Source organism: Pelodiscus sinensis, chromosome 9, assembly GCF_049634645.1.
Source record: "Pelodiscus sinensis isolate JC-2024 chromosome 9, ASM4963464v1, whole genome shotgun sequence".
Lineage (NCBI taxonomy): Eukaryota > Metazoa > Chordata > Testudines > Trionychidae > Pelodiscus > Pelodiscus sinensis.
In genome coordinates, this window is record NC_134719.1 from 62579874 (window position 1) to 62604279 (window position 24406).

Below are 24406 nucleotides of genomic sequence, written 5' to 3' on the forward strand. Positions count from 1 at the left end.
GTGCAGGATAATTAAATCCCGGCTTCATTTGCAATTTCAAATGTCTTCATTTGCATCTCTCTCTCGAAAGAGGGTGCAAGTGTAGACATTCCCTAAGTGACTTAGCGAGGCTGGTTAAACACAGTATCATAGACCTGGCCTGAGGTCTCCAGTTCTAGAGCTCCCTTTGTGTAGACTTCAGAAAGCCCATAAAACGGGACTGTGTGAGAACAGGGGGTTTGGCTGGGAGATCCGATCACTTCACGCCGCCTAACAGTGAGTTTCCCCTAGTCTGCGAGAGAGGAGAACGCCTTTGTGAGCCTCTGGTGGTGGGAAACCTCTTTCTTTGACAAGTCCTGCTTCTCTATTGATCTGGCTATACTCTGGGCTCTGCCTCTGCATGTTACACCAAGCTAGCCTGAGTGGGGCTGTCTGTCCCTCGGAGTAGCTGTTAAACGAGTTTAATAACCGATTGTCGGTGAGGTTACTCTCACAAAAATGATCCAAGGCAGTGATCTGCTGAAGCCAGTTCTCTCTGGGCTTTTGGTTGTCATTATTTGGCTTTTTCTCCTTCCCCAAAATTGGAAGAGTTTGAAACTCTCTTTCTCCTCGGTAGGTTAAAAAGGTCCTCTTTCAAAAGTACCTCTGAGAGAGACAGGGTATGTCTACACTACAGAGGTTTTTTTTTTTTTTTTGGAAAAACAACTGTTTTTCTGAAAACACTTCACTTACGTCCACACTGCAATCGCGTTCTTTCGGAAAAAAAATCGAAAGAACAGAGGGCATTGGTAAACCTCTTTCTACGAGAAAGAAGTCTTTTTCAGAAAGAGCTCTTTCGGAAAAAGGCGTGTGTGGATAGGGAAGAGGGAGTTATTTCGCAAGAAGAGGAAAGAGGAAAAAGCACAGGTGCCCATGCGGCCATTCCACCCATAGTAATCACAACTTGTACGCAAGATAGCGTCCATTCAGTGTGGACACTATGTGTTGAAAAAGCAGATCACTTTTTCGATGTGTTTTCATAGTGTGGACATGCTCTTTCGGAAGAAGTTTTTTGGAGGATCTTTTCCAGAAAAGCTTCTTCCGAAAGAAGCCTGCAGTCTAGATATAGCCACAGACGGGATGCTTGGGTGAAATGTTATTGATGCTTTCATTTTTTTTCTTCCCAATGCAGGGTTTCTCCCCTTGCACTAGAGACCACTAATACAGCACTTGTGACAGCCCCAAAGAGCTCAGTTAAAACTCCAAAGCTTACAGCATTTCTGTTAGATTTTCACTGAGATCAGAGGATTTTCTTCTGCCAGGCAATTTAGCAACTCCCAAGATTCCTTTTGAGTATCTCTGTCCTTCGGTAGTTTTAGAATACAGAAAAGCAGTCTCACCAGAAACGGCTTCTCTAATGCAAATTTCTTTTACAGGGTTTTCATTTAAACCATTTAAAGAATGCCTGGAATTCATACAACACAATGAAAAAAACTGCATCCTTATGTCTCAGAACAGCATCATGCTGGGGCTGTATTCCTCCCTGGCCATTTGGTAATAGCCGAAGTCTCCTCCAGATTGCTTTGCTGTGTGACTGTGTTAGGCTTTATTTGGTCTCTACGGCGGCTTGGAACTTGGAAACTTTGGGCTGGATTCTGCCATCCGTGCTCATGCTGACTCGCACCATAGTTGAGGAGTCCTATTGAAATCAATGGGACTACTTGAGTGATCAGGTACTTCTCTACTTGAGTGAGGGTGGCAGAATTGGGCCAAGTCTACCAGAGGACGGAATATTGATGAGCCTGGAAGCCACCTTGGCTGAGCAGTGGTGGAAAAGCGTTGTCATTATGTCGCATACCAGGGATGGATAAATCGAGGTGCAGGAAAAACACCTTTCCTTTACACTATTATTATAATCAGCATCATTGTGCCTAGGAGCCCTAACCATGAAGCAGGGCCATGCTTGGCACTGCCCTGTCATGGCACAATGAGACAGCCACTGCCCCCAAAGTGCTATCTAAGTTGGTGGTAATCCTAGCTCGTGCTTTGTTGCAAGCATTAGGAAGAATTCCTCTCCCCATGGGCTAGCGCTGGGCAGGTAGCTAGATACAGGATGAGTTTTCCATCTTCCTCTGTAGATCGGTGCCTTCGGCTGGTCCAGTAGTCCAGTCCCCTACAGCAAATCTGAAGTGGCTCTCTTGGCGATCTAGGTTTGCCAGACTTCAGGAGTGGGGCAACTTCAGGGAGCCTTTTGAAAAGGCCAGACGGTTGCTGAGGAGAACGAACGCCTCCTTCTTCGCGACAAGTGGATTCTGTAGATTCTTGGAGTGCGAGGTCCTTATGCTACGGAAACACATTGAGGAAAAACCTGAAAGTGTCCGAGAGACCCGTACAAAGACGCTCAAGGTGAGAGTGGGAGAAGGTGATGGTCGCATTGTGTGGAAAGACTGTGGAAGTGCAGTACAGCTGCAAGTGAAGGCCTGGTGTCTGTGGATGGCTGCTAGGTATGAAGGGCCTGATCCAAAGCCCCTGGTGTCTTCCCTGGGGTTTCTGTGGGCTTTGAATCAGGCGCATTCAGAACAGTCATCTCTCAAGTCTTCTTTCCCAGCCTGACTTACCATAATGCCCAGGGGCTGAAGCAGGCTAGGGGCAGTCCAGAGCTGGGGGCTGGTGGCGTGTAGGTGGCCTGGTAACTGGCAGGACAATCTCTATTACAGGCAGCCCAGGATAATGGTCGGCGTTCTCGTGGGGGGTCGAGAGAGCCAATCCAAAGAGGCGGGGTTGGCAAGATAGGTAGCTGTGGTCAGGGCAGCAAGGCGGTCCAGGCAGCAACCAGCAGCTTCCTCTTCCTGTTGGGGTCTTTATATAGTCCAGGTGCCCAATGAGAATGCAGTCAGCCCAGCCAATCAGGGCCCTAGCTGCGGTTGGTCCAGGGTAGAATTCAGTATGCTGCCATGGCGCAGAGGCTAGGATGCTAGAGACCCAGGGGGCTTGGATTTAATACCCGGATCCAGACACCTGCAGCCTTCCAGTCCTGTGCGTCTACTCAGCCCTGCTAGGCTGGAACTCCTGCTTTGAATTGCCTAGTTCCCTAATCGGGCACCTGGACTGGCTGTTCAGGTGGTGGACTGGTTTTGAAATCCCTTCCGTGGTGCACCCTAGCTCAGCATGAGCAATAATATGCTGCATGCGGGAGGGGGAGGAGGGCGTTGATCATAAATTTTCCTTCTTTCCAGGCCATTCATCTAAAATGTGATGGCAAGAATTGGAAAATCTCTCCGCCCCCCCCATAATACCCCAGAGGGGGCGGGAGATCCCCAGGCAAAATGACGTGTCCCCCAGGCGCACTTACTTACTTGGAGCGTGGAAATGGGTCAAAGGCGATGAATGGTATTTGCATGCTTCCAGCTGTGCGAGGGAGCAGGGGAGGCGCATGGCAATGTTTGTTTGCTGCCGCTAAGTTTGTGTTCATATTGTAGAGCTCTGTAGGGGAGACAGACCAACTTGAAACTGAATGCAATAGAAAGCAGGATGCCAGTGGAAAGTCTCCGAAAAGGGGGGGGGGGGCGACCCTTGCTTAAACAGCGGTGTTTCATTCCCATAGCTCTATGTTTCCAGGGCCAGTGACGGATGCACATTTGTGGGCTGAGAGAACCACGACTGATTATTTGGACATGACGAGGATGTGGAAGAAGATGCCATTAACTGTGACTTGTCTCCATCTCAGTCACTTGGCAAGAAATGGATCTTTAGGCTCCTCTTAGCCTGCAAAGGGACCTCAAAGTTCTGGGATGTCATCCTGACACAACTCTCAATTGTTCTCCTGGTAGGACTTGGACCAGGGTCTTTCGCAATGCTCCACCAGCCCTATCTACTACCCTCGGGTTTACCACCTCAAAGCCTATGTCTTCCTGGTGTTGGGCAATGAAGAGCAGAGCCAGAACCACCTCGACCAAGCATTCAAACTCTGCAACACCTATGGAAACCTGCTGGAGAAGTCCTGGCTGGAGATCAGCAAAGTAAGTCCTGGGACCCGGTAATCTAAAAGCTTGTTCCTTCAGCATCAGATGAGCTGGTCTCTGGGAAGGGATTCAGGGCTCCCTAGCAGAAAGTGGAGCTGGTTGCAGGTCTATGGCTGCACCCGAAAGTCAAGGGAAGGCTTGGAAGGCAAATGATCAAAACAGTGGATGGAGCTGGTAAGAGCCTGTAGTAGGCTGTACCTCCCTAGTATCCCCTTGTACTAGTGCTGTTCCAGGCTTCTGCCCCCTTGCCCGGTGGCTAGTCCAAACAGAAATTTGGTGAAGCCAAAGAAAGAGAGAAGGGAAAAAAGGCAAAAGTACCACAGAAGTACCAGCCCTCCTTCTTTCTGAGAGGGCCTGGGTGGGCGAGGCTCTGTAGCCGTTTCCCTCCTCCTGGGAGTGAGGGATGCTGCACTGCAGTCCTCGCCCTTCAGAGAGCTACCCCAAACTGGGTGGGCAGCCTCCTTTTTAAGCCCCGCCATCCTTAAGCCGGACAAGATTTACCGCTGTACAGGCTGGAGGCTGGTTGGGACGAGAGGAGCTCTTTAACAGGGCCGAGAGTTGCCCCACCATAAAGTCATACACCCCAAGCCCACCTCACTGCTCACTTCCAGGGAGGTTTGTGACGTTCTCGGACAGCCTGGGACTGGCATGGCATTCATGAACAAGGCTTGGGGGAGAAGTGTGCCCAGCACCTCGGCCTTCGCCCTGCCACGTATGTCCACACCCACTCACATGGAACAGACTCTGTCTAGGACTCTATTAACTGTGCTATTGCGTAGCCTGGAGCAGTGACTATTTAAAACCCCACAACGGATCAGCCCCCAGCTCTTGCCCCAGGTACTCAGCAGCACCCTTAGGGTGCGTCTACACAACAGGGTAAACTTGAAATAAGCCACACAACTTGAGCTACGCTAATTGTGTAGCTTAAGTCGAAATTGCTTATTTCGAATTTGAGCACGTCTACACAGCACTTATTTCGAAATCGGTCACCCTTCCTCTGATTTCCCTTACTCCAGGTACAATGAGGGTTATCGGAGTCGGAGTAAGAAGTCCTCCAGCTGGACAATATTTTGATAGCATGTCGAAATAACTGCTTGTGTGTAGATGCACATTGTTATTCCAGACTAACGGTGCTGTGTAGACGGACCCGTAGACTCTGTCAAGCTGGGGAGCAAGGTGCGGCTTGAGATTCCAGCCCACGTGTCTTAGTCCATTCAGCATCACAGAAAATGCCTTTCAGTCCTTGTGAGCTACTTTTTGGATGTGAAAATGTACCAGTGAGATCTGAGTTGGGCTGGGTATCATTCCCCCTGCCAGGTGCATTTTTCCCACTTCTGAGGACTTTGTGTGCCAGGTCTGTTCTGGTCTCATGGTAAGGGCAGTTGCCCTGCTTTATTGCCATATAGTCTGTTGTGGACAGAGAAGTCACTATGATATTTGCTCTTCCAGCATAGCGTATATCCTCAAATGAAAACCATTCCTATTACACCTTAGGGGGCTACGTCTACACTGGCCCCTTTTCCGGAAGGGGCATGTAAATTTCATGAGTCGTAGTAGGGAAATGCGCGGGGGATTTAAATATCCCCCGCGGCATTTAAATAAAAATGTCCGCCGCTTTTTTCCGGCTTTTAAAAAAGCCGGAAAAGAGCGTCTACACTGGCCCCGATCCTCCGGAAAAAGTGCCCTTTTCCGGAGGATCTTATTCCTACTTCGAAGTAGGAATAAGATCCTCCGGAAAAGGGCACTTTTTCCGGAGGATCGGGGCCAGTGTAGACGCTCTTTTCCGGCTTTTTTAAAAGCCGGAAAAAAGCGGCGGACATTTTTATTTAAATGCCGCGGGGGATATTTAAATCCCCCGCGCATTTCCCTACTACGACTCATGAAATTTACATGCCCCTTCCGGAAAAGGGGCCAGTGTAGACGTAGCCTAGCAGTGTGTAAGAAGGGGGAGGCTAACAAGCCTTAGCATCGCTCGGTGGTCTACCTGTATCATGGGGCATAGCCAGAGGTGAAAGCGAGTAGGGGCGCCTTGTGCGCAGCTCTGGCAAGTGCTGGCTAAGATGTGGTAAAAGCCAGCAGGGAGCTATTGAAAGAGCTGACTGGGCACTGGGTTGCGATAGGACAGTACCTGCAAGAAATTTCAACTTACTTTCATTGCTGGGCACAGCATGGGGAGCAGAGATGTTTCAATGGGGTCATTACTTCTCTTCCTACATGGGACAGGTGGGGGCGGTGGGTATAATAGGCGGAGGAAGGCACTGCCTTCCCAAACTGTGGACCTGGCTCCATCCATACTCTGCCCCTAGAACACCTGCTGTATTGGGAACGGAGTGTTGCTGCCCCCAAGCACCCACCTTCCAGGGCAAAGAGATTTGTGCTTGGTTTAGGCCTGGTGCAGATTACAGCCGGTCCCCGAGTTACGAACGCATCGACTTACGACCGTTCGTGTTTACGACCAACCTCCTATATAGCCGGAACCCGAGTTACGAACGCATCGACTTACGACCGTTCGTATTTACGACCAACCTCCTATACAGCCGGAACCCGAGTTACGAACGGAATCCGCACTTATGAACACTGCGGTCATACTTAAGTGAATGTAATCTGATTTACGAACAGATCGAGTTCGACCTAGTGTTTGGTATGTAACTCGTTCGTAAGTCGGGGACCGGCTGTACTCCCTTCCCCAAAGCCAGGTGAGATCCAAGGATCAATCTGCAATTTGCATAATCCCAGTTTGTTCCCTGGTCTGCTTGTGGGGCCGTGCAGAATAGCAAGCTGTAGGAATGCTACCTCAGTAGATCTGGTCTCATTCTGGCCTCTCATTTCCCCTTTTGTTCTCCCTAGGAGTGGTGGTTCACTGCAAAAGGCCCCATGGAAGACTTATGGTTCAAAGCCGCACCAGATTTTCCCAAGTGGGAAAAAGGAATGACAGAGGAGGACTTTCCAGAGATCCATAAAACCAAGTACTTGCTGCGGGTGCCAGCGCTGGATATTAACAATCCTTTCCCAGAACCTGAGGTTGTAGATGTTTGAGCTGCATGTAGTTCTGAAATGACCCGGAGCACTTTGTAAGCTTTCTTTAGCCAGCACTGCCCACATTTGTAAGCATTTATGACATTCCTGCGCCACACATAACAACGCCTGCCCTCTCTCTGCAAAACCCTCCGCATTGGCTCATCTCTTCCTTTGATAAAGTCTGGATTCTAATGTCTTGCCCTTGCTTGCTTAGACCATTTTTTCCACTCTGACTTAAACTCTGCAATAGCTCTTCATTATAGTAATGTATTCCTTTATAACCAGAGCCCCATTTCTCTCCCTTCTTCACTTTGCAGTGAAGCCTGCTGTGCATGATGGGGAGCCCAAGGTACCGTGGAAGCTGTATTTCCTTGGCCAGCTCCCTGCCTAGAGATCTGGCCCTGGAGCAGGGAAGAGACTACATTTCCCAGTGTGCCCTTAGTTGTTAGCATCAGGAAACGGGAGGGAAGGGAGTGGGAAAGTTGTGAGTTTTGCACAGGAGAAGCAGCTTGTTGTGAATGGAGAGCTGGTTGCTAGAAGGGGCTGGTGCTATGAATGGGGAACATGTGTGCACAGCGAGTAGGTGGCTTTAGCCCAGTCTCACACTCTTCCCCAGACTGGATAAGGGATGCCCATGGCCTCAGTTTGCCACCCCCAAAGAAGAAATTGGGTGGACAGTTCACCATTATCTGAAGTCTAGCAAGGGAAGTATGTGGATGCCAGCAGAGAGGGCCTGGGTAGCTTTAGATGCAATGCCAGGCTCACAGGAGGATCCAACTCCATTTCCACAGCCATGGACACAGAAATGGACTTTTCCTCTCCAGATTCATCCAATACTGGGAAAGAGAACCTATCCCTGCCTTCCAGATTTGAACAGGAGTGCTCAATTTTAACTTGGGCTGCTCTTACATCATTTCTTCAAAATCAAATACTGATTCACTATAATTTGTGGTAGGAAACTAAGATAAAACTGAGCAACAAATGCTAGCAACTTCCTGTTCCTAACTGGGACTGGAGTTACTATTTTCAACTGCCATTACTCTTTTTTTTCTCTCAAGTTTTCTTCTTTTAAAAAGAAGACCGTAATATTGCATGGGAGATTTTCTCACAGAAACAAAGAGTGGAATAATAGAACAACAAAGGCGCCTCAACTTGTCCTCATTATGTGGGACAGCCTTGCAGTATGGATCCAGACAGCCTCCAATCACACAGGGTGAAAATCGTTCCACTTTAGGGATTTGTCCGAAAGGGCCAGGTAGCTGCTGGCCATGAGGGGTGAAATAAGGGTGGTCCTGGAGATATGGCAGCAGAATGTCTGGATAAGGAAGTCAAGTATCAGAGGGGTAGCTGTGTTAGTCTGACTCTGCAAAAGTGGCAAGGAGTCCTGCTTCTGACGAAGTGCGTCTTTGCCCACGAAAGCTTATGCTCCAACACTTTGGTTAGTCTATAAGGTGCTACAGGACTCCTCGCCGTTTTTGGATAAGGAAAGAGATACATGGGGCGGGTTTCCCCTGATCACTGACAGTTCTGCCCACTGTGGACACTGGTAAAGACACGGGGTGTACAGCTCAAGGAGACAGCCCGGGGCTGAGGAAGCCGTGTACCCAGCCGGTGCACACTACAGCCTTGCAGAGGTGTGAGATCCACATGGAAAATGCTTCTGGGCAGAGGTATCTTTATTGCTAGGTGGGTGGGTCCTGTGTGGGAAACACTGACAGTCACCGACCCCTTGGCCCTTCTCTGTGAGCTACCACGGTCTGGAAATCGCCAGCCCGGTAGGGAGCGTTTGTGGCGCGCACCCCGTTTACACGGACCACGCCGCTTCTGGAAGCGGAGTAGGCGGTGACGCGTCCGGGGCACCCGCGCAGCGAGCGCGCCGTGAGCAGAGCCAGCAGCAGGGGGCGCTGCGCGCTGCCTTGACAAGCTGCCGCGCCCCGGGCATGCGCACGGGGGCGTGTGCGCGAGCCGGGCCGGCCCCAGGGCCGCTCCCTGGCGGGGGGGCGGGGCCGGACCGTTCAGGCCCCGCCCCGCAGCCCCACGTCGAGCTCGCGCGGTCCCCACGTTGTGGGCGGAGGAACGCGGTCGCGACCGAAGGGACGTTCTGTGGGCGGGGCGCCCGCCAGATTTGAAAAAGCGACGTGACGTCAGGCGCAGCGGCCCCTCTCGCCCCTATGTCAGGTGAGCGCGAGGCGCGTCAGTACTTACCCCCCCGCGCGGGGGGTGTCAGTGCCCGGCCTGAGGGGTCCCTGGGGCGGGAGGGGGTGTCAGTGCGGGGCCTGAGGGGTCCCTGGGGCGGGAGGGGGTGTCAATGCGGGGCCCTGAGGGGTCCCTGGGGCGGGAGGGGGTGTCAGTGCGGGGCCCTGAGGGGTCCCTGGGGCGGGAGGGGGTGTCAGTGCGGGGCCCTGAGGGAGCCCTGGGGCGGGAGGGGGTGTCAGTGCGGGGCCCTGAGGGGTCCCTGGGGCGGGAGGGGGTGTCAGTGCGGGGCCCTGAGGGGGCCCTGGGGCGGGAGGGGGTGTCAGTGCCCGGCCTGAGGGGGCCCTGGGGCGGGAGGGGGTGTCAGTGCGGGGCCCTGAGGGGGTCCCTGGGGCGGGAGGGGGTGTCAGTGCGGGGCCCTGGGGGGTCCCTGGGGCGGGAGGGGGTGTCAGTGCGGGGCCCTGGGGGGTCCCTGGGGCGGGAGGGGGTGTCAGTGCGGGGCCCTGAGGGGGTCCCTGGGGCGGGAGGGGGTGTCAGTGCGGGGCCCTGGGGGGGTCCCTGGGGCGGGAGGGGGTGTCAGTGCCCGGCCTGAGGGGTCCCTGGGGCGGGAGGGGGTGTCAGTGCGGGGCCCTGAGGGGGTCCCTGGGGCGGGAGGGGGTGTCAGTGCGGGGCCCTGAGGGGGTCCCTGGGGCGGGAGGGGGTGTCAGTGCGGGGCCCTGAGGGGTCCCTGGGGCGGGAGGGGGTGTCAGTGCGGGGCCCTGAGGGGGTCCCTGGGGCGGGAGGGGGTGTCAGTGCGGGGCCCTGAGGGAGCCCTGGGGCGGGAGGGGGTGTCAGTGCGGGGCCCTGAGGGGTCCCTGGGGCGGGAGGGGGTGTCAGTGCGGGGCCCTGAGGGGTCCCTGGGGCGGGAGGGGGTGTCAGTGCCCGGCCTGAGGGGTCCCTGGGGCGGGAGGGGGTGTCAGTGCGGGGCCCTGAGGGGTCCTTGGGGCGGGAGGGGGTGTCAGTGCGGGGCCCTGAGGGGTCCCTGGGGCGGGAGGGGGTGTCAGTGCGGGGCCCTGAGGGGTCCTTGGGGCGGGAGGGGGTGTCAGTGCCCGGCCTGAGGGGTCCCTGGGGCGGGAGGGGGTGTCAGTGCGGGGCCCTGAGGGGGCCCTGGGGCGGGAGGGGGTGTCAGTGCGGGGCCCTGGGGGGTCCCTGGGGCGGGGGGGGGGGGGTCAGTGCCCGGCCTGAGGGGTCCCTGAGGCGGGAGGGGGTGTCAGTGCGGGGCCCTGAGGGGTCCCTGAGGCGGGAGGGGGTGTCAGTGCGGGGCCCTGAGGGGTCCCTGGGGCGGGAGGGGGTGTCAGTGCCCGGCCTGAGGGGTCCCTGGGGCGGGAGGGGGTGTCAGTGCCCGGCCTGAGGGGTCCCTGGGGCGGGAGGGGGTGTCAGTGCCCGGCCTGAGGGGGCCCTGGGGCGGGAGGGGGTGTCAGTGCGGGGCCCTGAGGGGTCCCTGGGGCGGGAGGGGGTGTCAGTGCCCGGCCTGGGGGGTCCCTGGGGCGGGAGGGGGTGTCAGTGCCCGGCCTGGGGGGTCCCTGGGGCGGGAGGGGGTGTCAGTGCCCGGCCTGAGGGGGCCCTGGGGCGGGAGGGGGTGTCAGTGCCCGGCCTGAGGGGGCCCTGGGGCGGGAGGGGGTGTCAGTGCGGGGCCCTGAGGGGGCCCTGGGGCGGGAGGGGGTGTCAGTGCCCGGCCTGAGGGGTCCCTGGGGCGGGAGGGGGTGTCAGTGCGGGGCCCTGAGGGGTCCCTGGGGCGGGAGGGGGTGTCAGTGCGGGGCCTGAGGGGTCCCTGGGGCGGGAGGGGGTGTCAGTGCGGGGCCTGAGGGGTCCCTGGGGCGGGAGGGGGTGTCAGTGCGGGGCCCTGAGGGGTCCCTGGGGCGGGAGGGGGTGTCAGTGCCCGGCCTGAGGGGTCCCTGGGGCGGGAGGGGGTGTCAGTGCGGGGCCCTGAGGGGTCCCTGGGGCGGGAGGGGGTGTCAGTGCCCGGCCTGGGGGGTCCCTGGGGCGGGAGGGGGTGTCAGTGCCCGGCCTGAGGGGGCCCTGGGGCGGGAGGGGGTGTCAGTGCGGGGCCCTGAGGGGTCCCTGGGGCGGGAGGGGGTGTCAGTGCCCGGCCTGAGGGGTCCCTGGGGCGGGAGGGGGTGTCAGTGCGGGGCCCTGAGGGGTCCCTGGGGCGGGAGGGGGTGTCAGTGCGGGGCCTGAGGGGTCCCTGGGGCGGGAGGGGGTGTCAGTGCGGGGCCCTGAGGGGTCCCTGGGGCGGGAGGGGGTGTCAGTGCCCGGCCTGAGGGGTCCCTGGGGCGGGAGGGGGTGTCAGTGCGGGGCCCTGAGGGGTCCCTGGGGCGGGAGGGGGTGTCAGTGCGGGGCCCTGAGGGGTCCCTGGGGCGGGAGGGGGTGTCAGTGCGGGGCCTGAGGGGTCCCTGGGGCGGGAGGGGGTGTCAGTGCCTGGCCTGAGGGGTCCCTGGGGCGGGAGGGGGTGTCAGTGCCCGGCCTGAGGGGTCCCTGGGGCGGGAGGGGGTGTCAGTGCCTGGCCTGAGGGGTCCCTGGGGCGGGAGGGGGTGTCAGTGCCCGGCCTGAGGGGTCCCTGGGGCGGGAGGGGGTGTCAGTGCCCGGCCTGAGGGGTCCCTGGGGCGGGAGGGGGTGTCAGTGCCTGGCCTGAGGGGTCCCTGGGGCGGGAGGGGGTGTCAGTGCGGGGCCCTGAGGGGTCCCTGGGGCGGGAGGGGGTGTCAGTGCCCGGCCTGAGGGGTCCCTGGGGCGGGAGGGGGTGTCAGTGCGGGGCCCTGAGGGGGTCCCTGGGGCGGGAGGGGGTGTCAGTGCGGGGCCCTGAGGGGTCCCTGGGGCGGGAGGGGGTGTCAGTGCGGGGCCCTGAGGGGGTCCCTGGGGCGGGAGGGGGTGTCAGTGCGGGGCCCTGAGGGGTCCCTGGGGCGGGAGGAGGTGTCAGTGCGGGGCCCTGAGGGGTCCCTGGGGCGGGAGGGGGTGTCAGTGCGGGGCCCTGAGGGGTCCCTGGGGCGGGAGGGGGTGTCAGTGCCCGGCCTGAGGGGTCCCTGGGGCGGGAGGGGGTGTCAGTGCCCGGCCTGAGGGGTCTCTGGGGCGGGAGGGGGTGTCAGTGCGGGGCCCTGAGGGGTCCCTGGGGCGGGAGGGGGTGTCAGTGCGGGGCCCTGAGGGGGTCCCTGGGGCGGGAGGGGGTGTCAGTGCGGGGCCCTGAGGGGTCCCTGAGGCGGGAGGGGGTGTCAGTGCGGGGCCCTGGGGGGTCCCTGGGGCGGGAGGGGGTGTCAGTGCCCGGCCTGAGGGGTCCCTGGGGCGGGAGGGGGTGTCAGTGCGGGGCCCTGAGGGGTCCCTGGGGCGGGAGGGGGTGTCAGTGCGGGGCCCTGGGGGGTCCCTGGGGCGGGAGGGGGTGTCAGTGCCCGGCCTGAGGGGTCCCTGGGGCGGGAGGGGGTGTCAGTGCGGGGCCTGAGGGGTCCCTGGGGCGGGAGGGGGTGTCAGTGCCCGGCCTGAGGGGTCCCTGGGGCGGGAGGGGGTGTCAGTGCGGGGCCCTGAGGGGGCCCTGGGGCGGGAGGGGGTGTCAGTGCCCGGCCTGAGGGGGCCCTGGGGCGGGAGGGGGTGTCAGTGCGGGGCCCTGAGGGGTCCCTGGGGCGGGAGGGGGTGTCAGTGCGGGGCCCTGGGGGGTCCCTGGGGCGGGAGGGGGTGTCAGTGCGGGGCCCTGAGGGGTCCCTGGGGCGGGAGGGGGTGTCAGTGCGGGGCCCTGGGGGGTCCCTGGGGCGGGAGGGGGTGTCAGTGCGGGGCCCTGAGGGGTCCCTGGGGCGGGAGGGGGTGTCAGTGCGGGGCCCTGAGGGGTCCCTGGGGCGGGAGGGGGTGTCAGTGCGGGGCCCTGAGGGGGTCCCTGGGGCGGGAGGGGGTGTCAGTGCGGGGCCCTGAGGGGGTCCCTGGGGCGGGAGGGGGTGTCAGTGCGGGGCCCTGAGGGGGCCCTGGGGCGGGAGGGGGTGTCAGTGCGGGGCCCTGAGGGGGCCCTGGGGCGGGAGGGGGTGTCAGTGCGGGGCCCTGAGGGGGCCCTGGGGCGGGAGGGGGTGTCAGTGCGGGGCCCTGAGGGGTCCCTGGGGCGGGAGGGGGTGTCAGTGCGGGGCCCTGAGGGGTCCCTGGGGCGGGAGGGGGTGTCAGTGCGGGGCCCTGAGGGGGTCCCTGGGGCGGGAGGGGGTGTCAGTGCGGGGCCCTGAGGGGGCCCTGGGGCGGGAGGGGGTGTCAGTGCGGGGCCCTGAGGGGGCCCTGGGGCGGGAGGGGGTGTCAGTGCGGGGCCCTGAGGGGGCCCTGGGGCGGGAGGGGGTGTCAGTGCGGGGCCCTGAGGGGGCCCTGGGGCGGGAGGGGGTGTCAGTGCGGGGCCCTGAGGGGGCCCTGGGGCGGGAGGGGGTGTCAGTGCGGGGCCTGAGGGGTCCCTGGGGCGGGAGGGGGTGTCAGTGCGGGGCCCTGAGGGGTCCCTGGGGCGGAAGGGGGTGTCAGTGCCCGGCCTGAGGGGGCCCTGGGGCGGGAGGGGGTGTCAGTGCGGGGCCCTGAGGGGGTCCCTGGGGCGGGAGGGGGTGTCAGTGCGGGGCCCTGAGGGGTCCCTGGGGCGGGAGGGGGTGTCAGTGCGGGGCCCTGAGGGGTCCCTGGGGCGGGAGGGGGTGTCAGTGCGGGGCCCTGAGGGGTCCCTGGGGCGGGAGGGGGTGTCAGTGCGGGGCCTGAGGGGGCCCTGGGGCGGGAGGGGGTGTCAGTGCGGGGCCTGAGGGGGCCCTGGTGCGGGAGGGGGTGTCAGTGCCCGGCCTAGGGGGTCCCTGGGGCGGGAGGGGGTGTCAGTGCGGGGCCCTGAGGGGTCCCTGGGGCGGGAGGGGGTGTCAGTGCCCGGCCTGAGGGAGCCCTGGGGCGGGAGGGGGTGTCAGTGCGGGGCCCTGGGGGGTCCCTGGGGCGGGAGGGGGTGTCAGTGCCCGGCCTGAGGGGTCCCTGGGGCGGGAGGGGGTGTCAGTGCCCGGCCTAGGGGGTCCCTGGGGCGGGAGGGGGTGTCAGTGCCCGGCCCTGAGGGGGTCCCTGGTGCGGGAGGGGGTGTCAGTGCCCGGCCTGAGGGGGCCCTGGGGCGGGAGGGGGTGTCAGTGCCCGGCCTGAGGGGGCCCTGGGGCGGGAGGGGGTGTCAGTGCGGGGCCCTGACGGGGTCCCTGGGGCGGGAGGGGGTGTCAGTGCGGGGCCCTGAGGGGGCCCTGGGGCGGGAGGGGGTGTCAGTGCCCGGCCTGAGGGGGCCCTGGGGCGGGAGGGGGTGTCAGTGCCCGGCCTGAGGGGGCCCTGGGGCGGGAGGGGGTGTCAGTGCGGGGCCTGAGGGGTCCCTGGGGCGGGAGGGGGTGTCAGTGCGGGGCCCTGAGGGGGCCCTGGGGCGGGGGGGGGTGTCAGTGCGGGGCCCTGAGGGGGTCCCTGGGGCGGGAGGGGGTGTCAGTGCGGGGCCTGAGGGGGCCCTGGGGCGGGAGGGGGTGTCAGTGCGGGGCCTGAGGGGTCCCTGGGGCGGGAGGGGGTGTCAGTGCGGGGCCTGAGGGGGCCCTGGTGCGGGAGGGGGTGTCAGTGCCCGGCCTGAGGGGGCCCTGGGGCGGGAGGGGGTGTCAGTGCGGGGCCCTGAGGGAGTCCCTGGGGCGGGAGGGGGTGTCAGTGCCCGGCCTGAGGGGGCCCTGGGGCGGGAGGGGGTGTCAGTGCCCGGCCTAGGGGGTCCCTGGGGCGGGAGGGGGTGTCAGTGCGGGGCCCTGAGGGGTCCCTGGGGCGGGAGGGGGTGTCAGTGCCCGGCCTGAGGGGGCCCTGGGGCGGGAGGGGGTGTCAGTGCGGGGCCCTGAGGGGGTCCCTGGGGCGGGAGGGGGTGTCAGTGCGGGGCCCTGAGGGGGTCCCTGGGGCGGGAGGGGGTGTCAGTGCGGGGCCCTGAGGGAGCCCTGGGGCGGGAGGGGGTGTCAGTGCCCGGCCTGAGGGGTCCCTGGGGCGGGAGGGGGTGTCAGTGCCCGGCCCTGAGGGGTCCCTGGGGCGGGAGGGGGTGTCAGTGCCCGGCCCTGAGGGGGTCCCTGGTGCGGGAAGGGGTGTCAGTGCCCGGCCTGAGGGGGCCCTGGGGCGGGAGGGGGTGTCAGTGCCCGGCCTGAGGGGGCCCTGGGGCGGGGGGGGGGTGTCAGTGCCCGGCCTGAGGGGTCCCTGGGGCGGGAGGGGGTGTCAATGCGGGGCCCTGAGGGGTCCCTGGGGCGGGGGGGGGTGTCAGTGCGGGGCCCTGAGGGGGCCCTGGGGCGGGAGGGGGTGTCAGTGCCCGGCCTGAGGGGGCCCTGGGGCGGGGGGGGTGTCAGTGCCCGGCCTGAGGGGTCCCTGGGGCGGGAGGGGGTGTCAGTGCGGGGCTCTGAGGGGGCCCTGGGGCGGGGGGGGTGTCAGTGCGGGGCCCTGAGGGGGCCCTGGGGCGGGAGGGGGTGTCAGTGCCCGGCCTGAGGGGTCCCTGGGGCGGGAGGGGGTGTCAGTGCCCGGCCTGAGGGGGCCCTGGGGCCGGGGGGGGGGGTGTCAGTGCGGGGCCCTGAGGGGGCCCTGGGGCGGGAGGGGGTGTCAGTGCGGGGCCCTGAGGGGTCCCTGGGGCGGGAGGGGGTGTCAGTGCGGGGCCCTGAGGGGGTCTCTGGGGCGGGAGGGGGTGTCAGTGCCCGGCCTGAGGGGTCCCTGGGGCGGGAGGGGGTGTCAGTGCGGGGCCCTGAGGGGGTCCCTGGGGCGGGAGGGGGTGTCAGTGCGGGGCCCTGAGGGGGTCCCTGGGGCGGGAGGGGGTGTCAGTGCGGGGCCCTGAGGGGTCCCTGGGGCGGGAGGGGGTGTCAGTGCGGGGCCCTGAGGGGGTCCCTGGGGCGGGAGGGGGTGTCAGTGCGGGGCCCTGAGGGGGTCCCTGGGGCGGGAGGGGGTGTCAGTGCCCGGCCTGAGGGGTCCCTGGGGCGGGAGGGGGTGTCAGTGCGGGGCCCTGAGGGGTCCCTGGGGCGGGAGGGGGTGTCAGTGCGGGGCCCTGAGGGGTCCCTGGGGCGGGAGGGGGTGTCAGTGCCCGGCCTGAGGGGTCCCTGGGGCGGGAGGAGGTGTCAGTGCCCGGCCTGAGGGGGCCCTGGGGCGGGAGGGGGTGTCAGTGCGGGGCCCTGAGGGGTCCCTGGGGCGGGAGGGGGTGTCAGTGCGGGGCCCTGAGGGGTCCCTGGGGCGGGAGGGGGTGTCAGTGTCCGGCCTGAGGGGTCCCTGGGGCGGGAGGGGGTGTCAGTGCGGGGCCCTGTGGGGTCTCTGGGGCGGGAGGGGGTGTCAGTGCGGGGCCCTGAGGGGTCCCTGGGGCGGGAGGGGGTGTCAGTGCGGGGCCCTGAGGGGTCCCTGGGGCGGGAGGGGGTGTCAGTGCGGGGCCCTGAGGGGGTCCCTGGTGCGGGAGGGGGTGTCAGTGCGGGGCCCTGAGGGGGTCCCTGGGGCGGGAGGGGGTGTCAGTGCGGGGCCCTGAGGGGTCCCTGGGGCGGGAGGGGGTGTCAGTGCCGGGCCCTGAGGGGTCCCTGGGGCGGGAGGGGGTGTCAGTGCGGGGCCCTGAGGGGGTCTCTGGGGCGGGAGGGGGTGTCAGTGCCCGGCCTGAGGGGTCCCTGGGGCGGGAGGGGGTGTCAGTGCCCGGCCTGAGGGGGTCCCTGGGGCGGGAGGGGGTGTCAGTGCCCGGCCTGAGGGGGTCCCTGGGGCGGGAGGGGGTGTCAGTGCGGGGCCCTGAGGGGGTCCCTGGGGCGGGAGGGGGTGTCAGTGCGGGGCCTGAGGGGGTCCCTGGGGCGGGAGGGGGTGTCAGTGCGGGGCGCTGGGGGGGTCCCTGGGGCGGGAGGGGGTGTCAGTGCGGGGTGCTGGGGGGGGGTCCCTGGGGCGGGAGGGGGTGTCAGTGCGGGGTGCTGGGGGGGGGTCCCTGGGGCGGGAGGGGGTGTCAGTGCCGGGCCCTGAGGGGGTCCCTGGGGCGGGAGGGGGTGTCAGTGCCGGGCCCTGAGGGGGTCCTTGGGGCGGGAGGGGGTATCAGTGCCAGGCCCTGAGGGGGTCCTTGGGGCGGAAGGGGGTGTCAGTGCTGGTCCCTGTGGCGGGAAGGGGTGTCGGCACTGGGTACTGGTGCTTGGGGTCCCTGGACATGCCTAGTCAGACCAAAGGTCCCTGTAGCTGGGCCTTCTGACACAGGAGGTTCCAGTAGTTGAGAGGGAATGAACAGAGTGGGGCAATTATTGGCTGACCCATCCCGTTGCCCAACCCCTGCCTGTGGAAGTTGGAGGTTTGGGGAAAGCCGGCGCTGCGGTGTGGCTAATAGTCACTGATGGACTCATCTTCCATGAAACTGATTCTGATTCTGGACCCAGTTATAGTTTTGGTTTTTCACAACATCCCTTGGCAAGGAGTTCCGCAGGCAGCTTGTGCCTTGTGTGACGAAATGCTCCTTTTGCTTGTTTTTTAGAATCTTAGACTCCTAGGGCTGGAAGAGACCTCAGTAATCATTGAGTCCAGTCCCCTGCCCAAAGCAGGACCAACCCCAACTAAATCAACTCAGCCAGGGCTTTGTTAAGCCCAGACTTAAAAACCTCTAGGGATGGAGATTCCACTACCTCCCTAGGTAACTCATCCCAGTGCTTCCCCACCTGCCTAGGGAAATAGTTTTTCCTAATATGCAACCTAGACCCCCCCCACTGAAACATGAGCCCATTGCTCCTTGTTCTGTCATCCCTCACTACTGAGAACAGCCTCTCTCCATCCTCTTTGGAACCTCCCTTCAGGAAGTTGAAGGCTGCTATCAAATCCCCCCTCGCTCTTCTCTTCTGCAGACTACATAAGCCCAAATCCCTCAGCCTCTCCTCATAGGTCATGTGCTTCAGCCCCCTAATCATTTCGGTTGCCCTCCTCTGGGTCCTCTCCAGTGTGTCCACATCCTTTCTGTAGTCGGGGGCCCAGAACTGGACACAATACTCCAGATGTTTTTTAAATCTGCTGCCTCTGAATTTCATTAGTTGACTCTTGGTTCCTGTGTTATGTGAAGGGATAAATAACACTTCCCTATTCACTTTCTCTGCACTGTCATGATAGGGATGTGAAAGATTAACTAGTAAGTATCACCTTTAATAGGTAATGCTTACTGGTTCTGGTTAATCAGTGATGGCTGGAGCAGCTCCCTGCCTGTTGCGGATAGGGGGACTGCTTCAGCCAGGCATTGAACGTGGGTGACCCTCAGGCAAGTGCTGCTCCAGCAGAGCAGCCTCTGTCCATGGGGAACTCCTGCCTATGGCGAGGAGGGGAGTTGCTCAAACCCAGCTCCCCTGCTCCAGCCCTTCTTAATCAGTTCACTGGTTAAACATAATGGGAAGTCAGCCAGTGACCCAGGCTCCTCTGCAGTTTCTCTTCTGCTTGTGTGCTCCTACAGCTGTGGGGCTCTAAAGGCTCATTCTTTGTGCTGCTGTTTTTCTTTGCAGGCCTGCAAGATGGATCTCTTAACATTTCCCAGATATAATCCCAATGACATCATAACTTACATCCGCAATCAGATCCTCACAGGATCGGAAGCTAAAAACCTCTCTAAAAATGACTTGTTTCCAAATCCCAAGGTAAGAATGCGCTGGAAACAGTAGCTTGCTGCTGGAGGACAGGTTAAATCTAATAGCATATTCCAGGTTTGACTCCATAACGCTTATTTGCACGAGTAGTCCCACTTGCTGCAGTAAAAAATATTCACAAGAGGAAATACTACAAATAAATATTTCTCTCCTGCAACTGTTTGGGTGTTTGTTAATGACATGAGGTTATCTTAATTTCCAGTCTATAAAATATTGAATTATTAATTTATCCTTTTTACTCCCCCCCCCCACCTATAATACAGGGGTCTATAACCTTTTTGAGCATGACATCACTTTTTGAATTTAAGTGCAATCCAGGACTACCTCAAATCCAAACACCCTTGCCCCGCCTCCTTCCCGCCCCTTCTCCGAGGCCCTGCCCTGCTCACTCCATCCTCACTCACTTTTATCAGGCTGGGGGCAGAAAGTTGAGGTATGGGGGAGAGAGATGCAGACACTGATCTTGGGCTAAAGGATTTGGAGTGTGGGAGGGGTTCTGAGCTGAGCCTGGGGCAGGGAGGGAATTGAAGTGCAGGAGGGGCTTCAGGGTGCAGGCTCTGGGAGGGAGTTTGGGTGCACAGGAACTCAGTGCTAGGGCAGTGGTTTGGGATGCAGGAAGGGTTCAGGACTGTGGCTGGGGTTCGGAATGCAGGCTCCAGTTGAGCACTGCTTACCACAGGTGGCTTCTGGGTGGTGATGCAGGGGACTAAAGCAGGCGTACCCCTATCCTGGCCTTGCACCACTCCCAAGAACAGCCAGCAAACTCCATCCCTGTCCCCCCTGCTCTGTGGAGATGGTGTACAGGGTGGGAGGAGGGGCACCCTGACATGAGCACCCCACCTCTTATTCCCGCACTCTGCACTGTAACCAGGAGACTTCTGAGGGTGGGGGCACCTCCAAGACAGAGGGCAGGAGCAGCACGATAGTGCTGAAGGGCAGATGAGGTGCCAGCACTTGATAGCTTCCTGGCCAAACCTGTCAGGATTACCTGTCAAAAGGCTCCAAGAAGTTTCAGTAGATCCCGATTTACTGGATGGTGACCACTGCTATGGAGTTTGCTATCATTTTTTGTTTAAATCACTGTCTTAATGTGATAGACTTTTTCAAGATTTTTGATATCCTCAAGTTTGAAAATTCTCTAGGTGAAGCTGTTATAATCATAATTGTTGATTACAAATAAATAATTGAAAACCATGAGTACAAATACACTGATTAAAATTCTAGTTGCCAGTCTGGTTATTGCTTGTTGAAGCTGCATTATCAGATGTTGCAGTACAACATCTCATGATGCAAGAAGAGTATAGCAATGTGATTTGTCATCTTCATGAAAAAATGAAGTGGTTCTTCATTTGTTAAAGGCAGAATACCGCTTGTTTTGTGATACATTCTGTATGCTATAAATAACAGCGAAAACAAGATAGTAATTTACAGAGAGGAAGCTCATCAGTAAAAGTCACTTGGTATTAGTGTACTTTTAATTACCAGAATTAAATGTTGTCTCTCTTTTGCAGCCTGAGGTATTGCACATGATCTTCATGAGAATCTTGCAGAATGTGTATGGAATCCGTCTGGAGCACTTCTATATGGTGTGTGTATACAGTGGTGCACAATTAAGTGCAAAAAAAGCGACATTTCTAATTTCCAGAATTATGAAAATTATATTATTAAAGCACTGGATTCTTTGCATTTTTAAATTAGCTGATCCTTCTAGTATTTTGTGTAGCTGAATGTGAATTTGAAAGCCCTGAGGTATCATTCATTTAATCTACACATTTAGTTAATGGGAGATGTCAGGTGTAATACAGCTGAAAATACCGGGAAGTGATATTTTCCCAGTCTGTTGTATTTTGGGTTTAATCTTTCTTCCAGAGAATAAAGTAAATGTAAAAAGTGCTTTAAAGTATCATTAAAATACAGCTGAAGACAAACCAATTCCTGAAAAAGACAGCCGGGGGCAAACTAAAAACTGATTCTTTGTTAATTTAACACTGTATCTTGATTTCTATCTCCAAAGTGTTACAAGAATAACTAATCCCTAGCTGCCTCATGGATAAATAAGTACTAGCCACATGTGTTGCATGGACATACTGAGGCATAAAAGTTGTAACTTGTCAAAGTCAAGGGAAGTCTGTCAGAGCCATGAATAATGTAAGGATTTCTGGCTTCCAGAAACTTTAGTTTCGGTGCAGAACTCCCAGAATGAGCCTGTAGAATATGCACATTCATAGAATCATAGAACAATAGAACTGGAAGGGACCTCGAGAGTCCAATCCCCTGCCCTCACAGCAGGACCCAGAACTGTCTAGACCATCCCTGACAGATGTCTGTCTAACCTGCTCTAAAATATCTCCAGAGACGGAGATTCTCCAACCTCTCTAGGCAATTTATTCCAGTGTTTAACCACCCTGACAGTTAGGAAGTATGTTTCATAATGTCCAACCTAATTTTCCTAATATCCAACCAAATGTATGTTTCAGTGACCACAGAATGTCACCTTGAGTCACCCAGGTACTGTGACTAGACTTCCTGGAAATCTTGTTTTTGGAAGAGACCTCAGACTTACTGTCTACTCCTTTAGGCACATCAGTTTGTTACTTGCTGACCTGGAGTTCTTAACTAACATTGAATAACATTATCAGAATAATGCCCTCCCTTCCCATCAGGGGCAGTGAATTCCAAACTTTGGCTGAGATAAATCCTGATCAATTTAGGGGAAGATCAGAACTGTAGTCTGAGCCCCAGAGAGGTGCAAAAAAGTTAGAGGAGCAAAATGATTTTGTGAAATGTTGTTTGGCAGTAGGGCTGTTTCTTTGGAACCACTTGCTCAAACAACACGGCTACGTCTACACTGGCCCCTTTTCCAGAAGGGGCATGTTAATTTCTCGAGTAGTAATAGGGAAATCCACGGGGGATTTAAATATCCCCCGCGGCATTTAAATAAAAATGTCCGCCGCTTTTTTCTGGCTTTTAGAAAAGCCGGAAAAGAGCGTCTACACTGGCCCCGATCCTCCGGAAAAAGCGCCCTTTTCCGGAGGATCTTATATATCTCAAATAAGATCCTCCGGAAAAGGGCGCTTTTTCCGGAGGATCGGGGCCAGTGTAGACGCTCTTTTCCGGCTTTTCTAAAAGCCGGAAAAAAGCGGCGGACATTTTTATTTAAATGCCGTGGGGGATATTTAAATCCCCCGCGGATTTCCCTGTTACGACTCGTGAAATTAACATGCCCCTTCCGGAAAAGGGGCCAATGTAGACGTAGCCCACCAGATTGGCTCAGGATTCTACTCAGAAATCCCATAGAATGTTTCAAAACAGTCTGAGTCAGCATGTGGATTTTAGAGAACTAGAGCAGTCTACCTTCAAACAGAAAGCAAGGATCACCCTTAATGATAATGGAGTTGGTGCTACACTATACTTCAATGAATGAGTTCATTACAATATAGCTCAGGCTTGTAAAATAATACTATAACATTACATGCAGCATAGAAGTCCAGACTGCCATTGTTGATTTACCCCCTCAAAACAATTTCCTTACTATTTATCAACTTGTGCTAATAAATACCTAGGCCTCCATTCTAGACTGAAATATGGCAATGCATCATACATCCGTTATTGCACTTGAACATTTGCACCTGTTCTAGCCTGTAATGTTACTTGGCTGTTGGTAAGATGAATGCTTCCTGGGCAACCTTTTACATCCCTACCTCCCACCCTCTCCAGCCTTGAACTACTTGGTTCTCAAAATTTTATTCTGAGAGCCACCATGACAGGGATTCACAGGCTGCAGTTTGAGAACTACTAACTTGCTTTTGCCTTGCAATTTGAGTTTAGTGATTGATTTCCTCATCCATGTTTATCACCTCTGAATGACTTTCCTATTACCCTCACCCCCAGTGTTTTGTTCCTTATGAATACTCCTTGTAATCTCTTTATTTATTGACTCTTGTGTTTAGATGCCGGTCACTGTTGACATCATATATCCACAGATTGTTGAAGGCTTCCTACCTATTTGTAACTTGTATATTAATATGTGAGTACAACAGATGGATTTTTTTCATACAGTTCATTGATTTGATTATAGTTTAATTCAATTTAGGTGTTTGGGCTCTGTGCATTTGTGGTGGTCCTTCAACTTGTTGCAGATGTGTGAAGTACAATTTAGCAGACAAAGAAAGAGACAACTTAAAACAGCTAACATAGTGATGGGCAACCTCTGGCCCATGGTTTATCAGAGTAAGCTACTGTATCGGAGGCAGTGGGGGAAGAGGAGGAGGTGGAAGCTGGTGCCTGTGGGGAGTTGGCTTAAAACTCAGTTGTTACACGTTTACAAAAATAAATATTTACTAGCATCCCTAGCATGGAGCTGAGAGCAATGGCACTCAGCCTCCCACGTTGCTCCTCAGTTGGTGGAAGTGCTTCTGGTGAGGCTGCGCACTAGCGGCAGAAGGAAGGAAGGTGGTGTGGCCATCAGCCATGGCAGTAATTACTGTGGTATCTGACCTCATGTAGGCTGGCTTAAGTTGGTAGCGTACACTATATAGAAGTTTTAATTTATTTTTCAGAGAGAAGGAAGGGTGTACTATGTTGAAAAGAAAGGAAATTAAATGCATTCTTCCGTTTTGCACTGTTTTCTTGTAATGTGACATTCCTCAGAAGAAAGGAAGTGCCCTATACAACTCAGCATTTACTAAAAGTATACTACAGTTTGAACCTCTCTAGTCTGGCTCACTCTGGTCCAGCAACATCCGTCGTCTGGCATGATTTTAGTTAGCTGGATGTCCACTTCACATAGATGTAACTATGTACCTGAGGTCCTGTAAAATTTGTTTATAGCCACCAATCCTGGCTCTCAGTGTTCTGTGCTGTTATTTAGCTCTAATTTACTCCTAAATGTTTTCTAAGAGCCCAGCAAGCAGTGGAAGTGTTGATAATGCTGCTAGATAACATTGACCTCCTGTGGTTCAGCATATTCTCTGGTTCGGCACCAGTCAGTTCCTAATGGCTCTAGACTAGAGGTTCAACCTGTAATATGGAAAGCAACAATAAGAACTTCAAGGTTGTAAATTGCTCCATGGTATTTGCCGCCTTATGTATTTACATACATTATTTTTTTTCCTGCCAGACCATTCCCTGTTTCACTGTGCAGGGTGTGATTGGTGAATGATGCAAAGGTCTAAAGTGGATCAGGGTTTGAGGACAATCTTAGCAAAAACGCAATTTAAAATTAACATGCTGCATATTGCAGATCTTCTTGGGGCTTGTCTACACAAACTGGGGTGAATGTTAACCCTGCTTTAATCTGCTTCTCCCTAAGGGTCCATGTGGTCCTGCTGTAGATCACTAAAATTTCCCTAATTCACTTTAATCTGTTCCTGTACCAGTCGTGGTAGATCTTAGGGATGTTAAATAGGTTAAATGGGTAACTGTGTAACCACTGAAAATCTCAGCAGTTACGCGCTGTGAGATCTGCAGTATAAAGCTCAAATAAGTTTTCTACGGTAGAGCCTTCAGCAAAGCCTCCCCAGGAGCAGGGCCTCCAGCACCATTCCCAGGGAGGTGGCTTCCCTGCCGCAGTGAGGCCGCCTGCCCAGGAACCTGCTGAGTGTAACTGGCACTATTAAC

General features: G+C 58.0%; 2 protein-coding genes across 6 annotated transcripts in view; both read left to right on the top strand.

Annotated features, from left to right (window-relative positions):
- The window catches only part of ADCY10 (adenylate cyclase 10), a 52968-nt gene extending 45774 nt beyond the window's left edge, over positions 1–7194 (top strand). For all 5 annotated transcript variants that reach the window (XM_075936961.1, XM_075936963.1, XM_075936964.1 and 2 more), the window contains 4 exons: positions 1395–1512; positions 2169–2364; positions 3789–3977; positions 6828–7194. In XM_075936961.1, the coding sequence (XP_075793076.1) occupies positions 1395–1512; positions 2169–2364; positions 3789–3977; positions 6828–7016 (692 nt within the window). In that variant the 3' untranslated portion in view covers positions 7017–7194. The remainder of the gene's footprint in view (positions 1–1394; positions 1513–2168; positions 2365–3788; positions 3978–6827) is intronic.
- Positions 7195–9021: 1827 nt separating this feature from the next.
- NUF2 (NUF2 component of NDC80 kinetochore complex) overlaps positions 9022–24406 on the top strand; it is a 35291-nt gene continuing 19906 nt past the window's right edge. The window contains exons 1-4 of the mRNA XM_075936966.1: positions 9022–9176; positions 18647–18778; positions 20299–20373; positions 22738–22814. Coding sequence (XP_075793081.1) covers positions 18656–18778; positions 20299–20373; positions 22738–22814 — 275 coding nt within the window. The 5' untranslated portion in view covers positions 9022–9176; positions 18647–18655. The remainder of the gene's footprint in view (positions 9177–18646; positions 18779–20298; positions 20374–22737; positions 22815–24406) is intronic.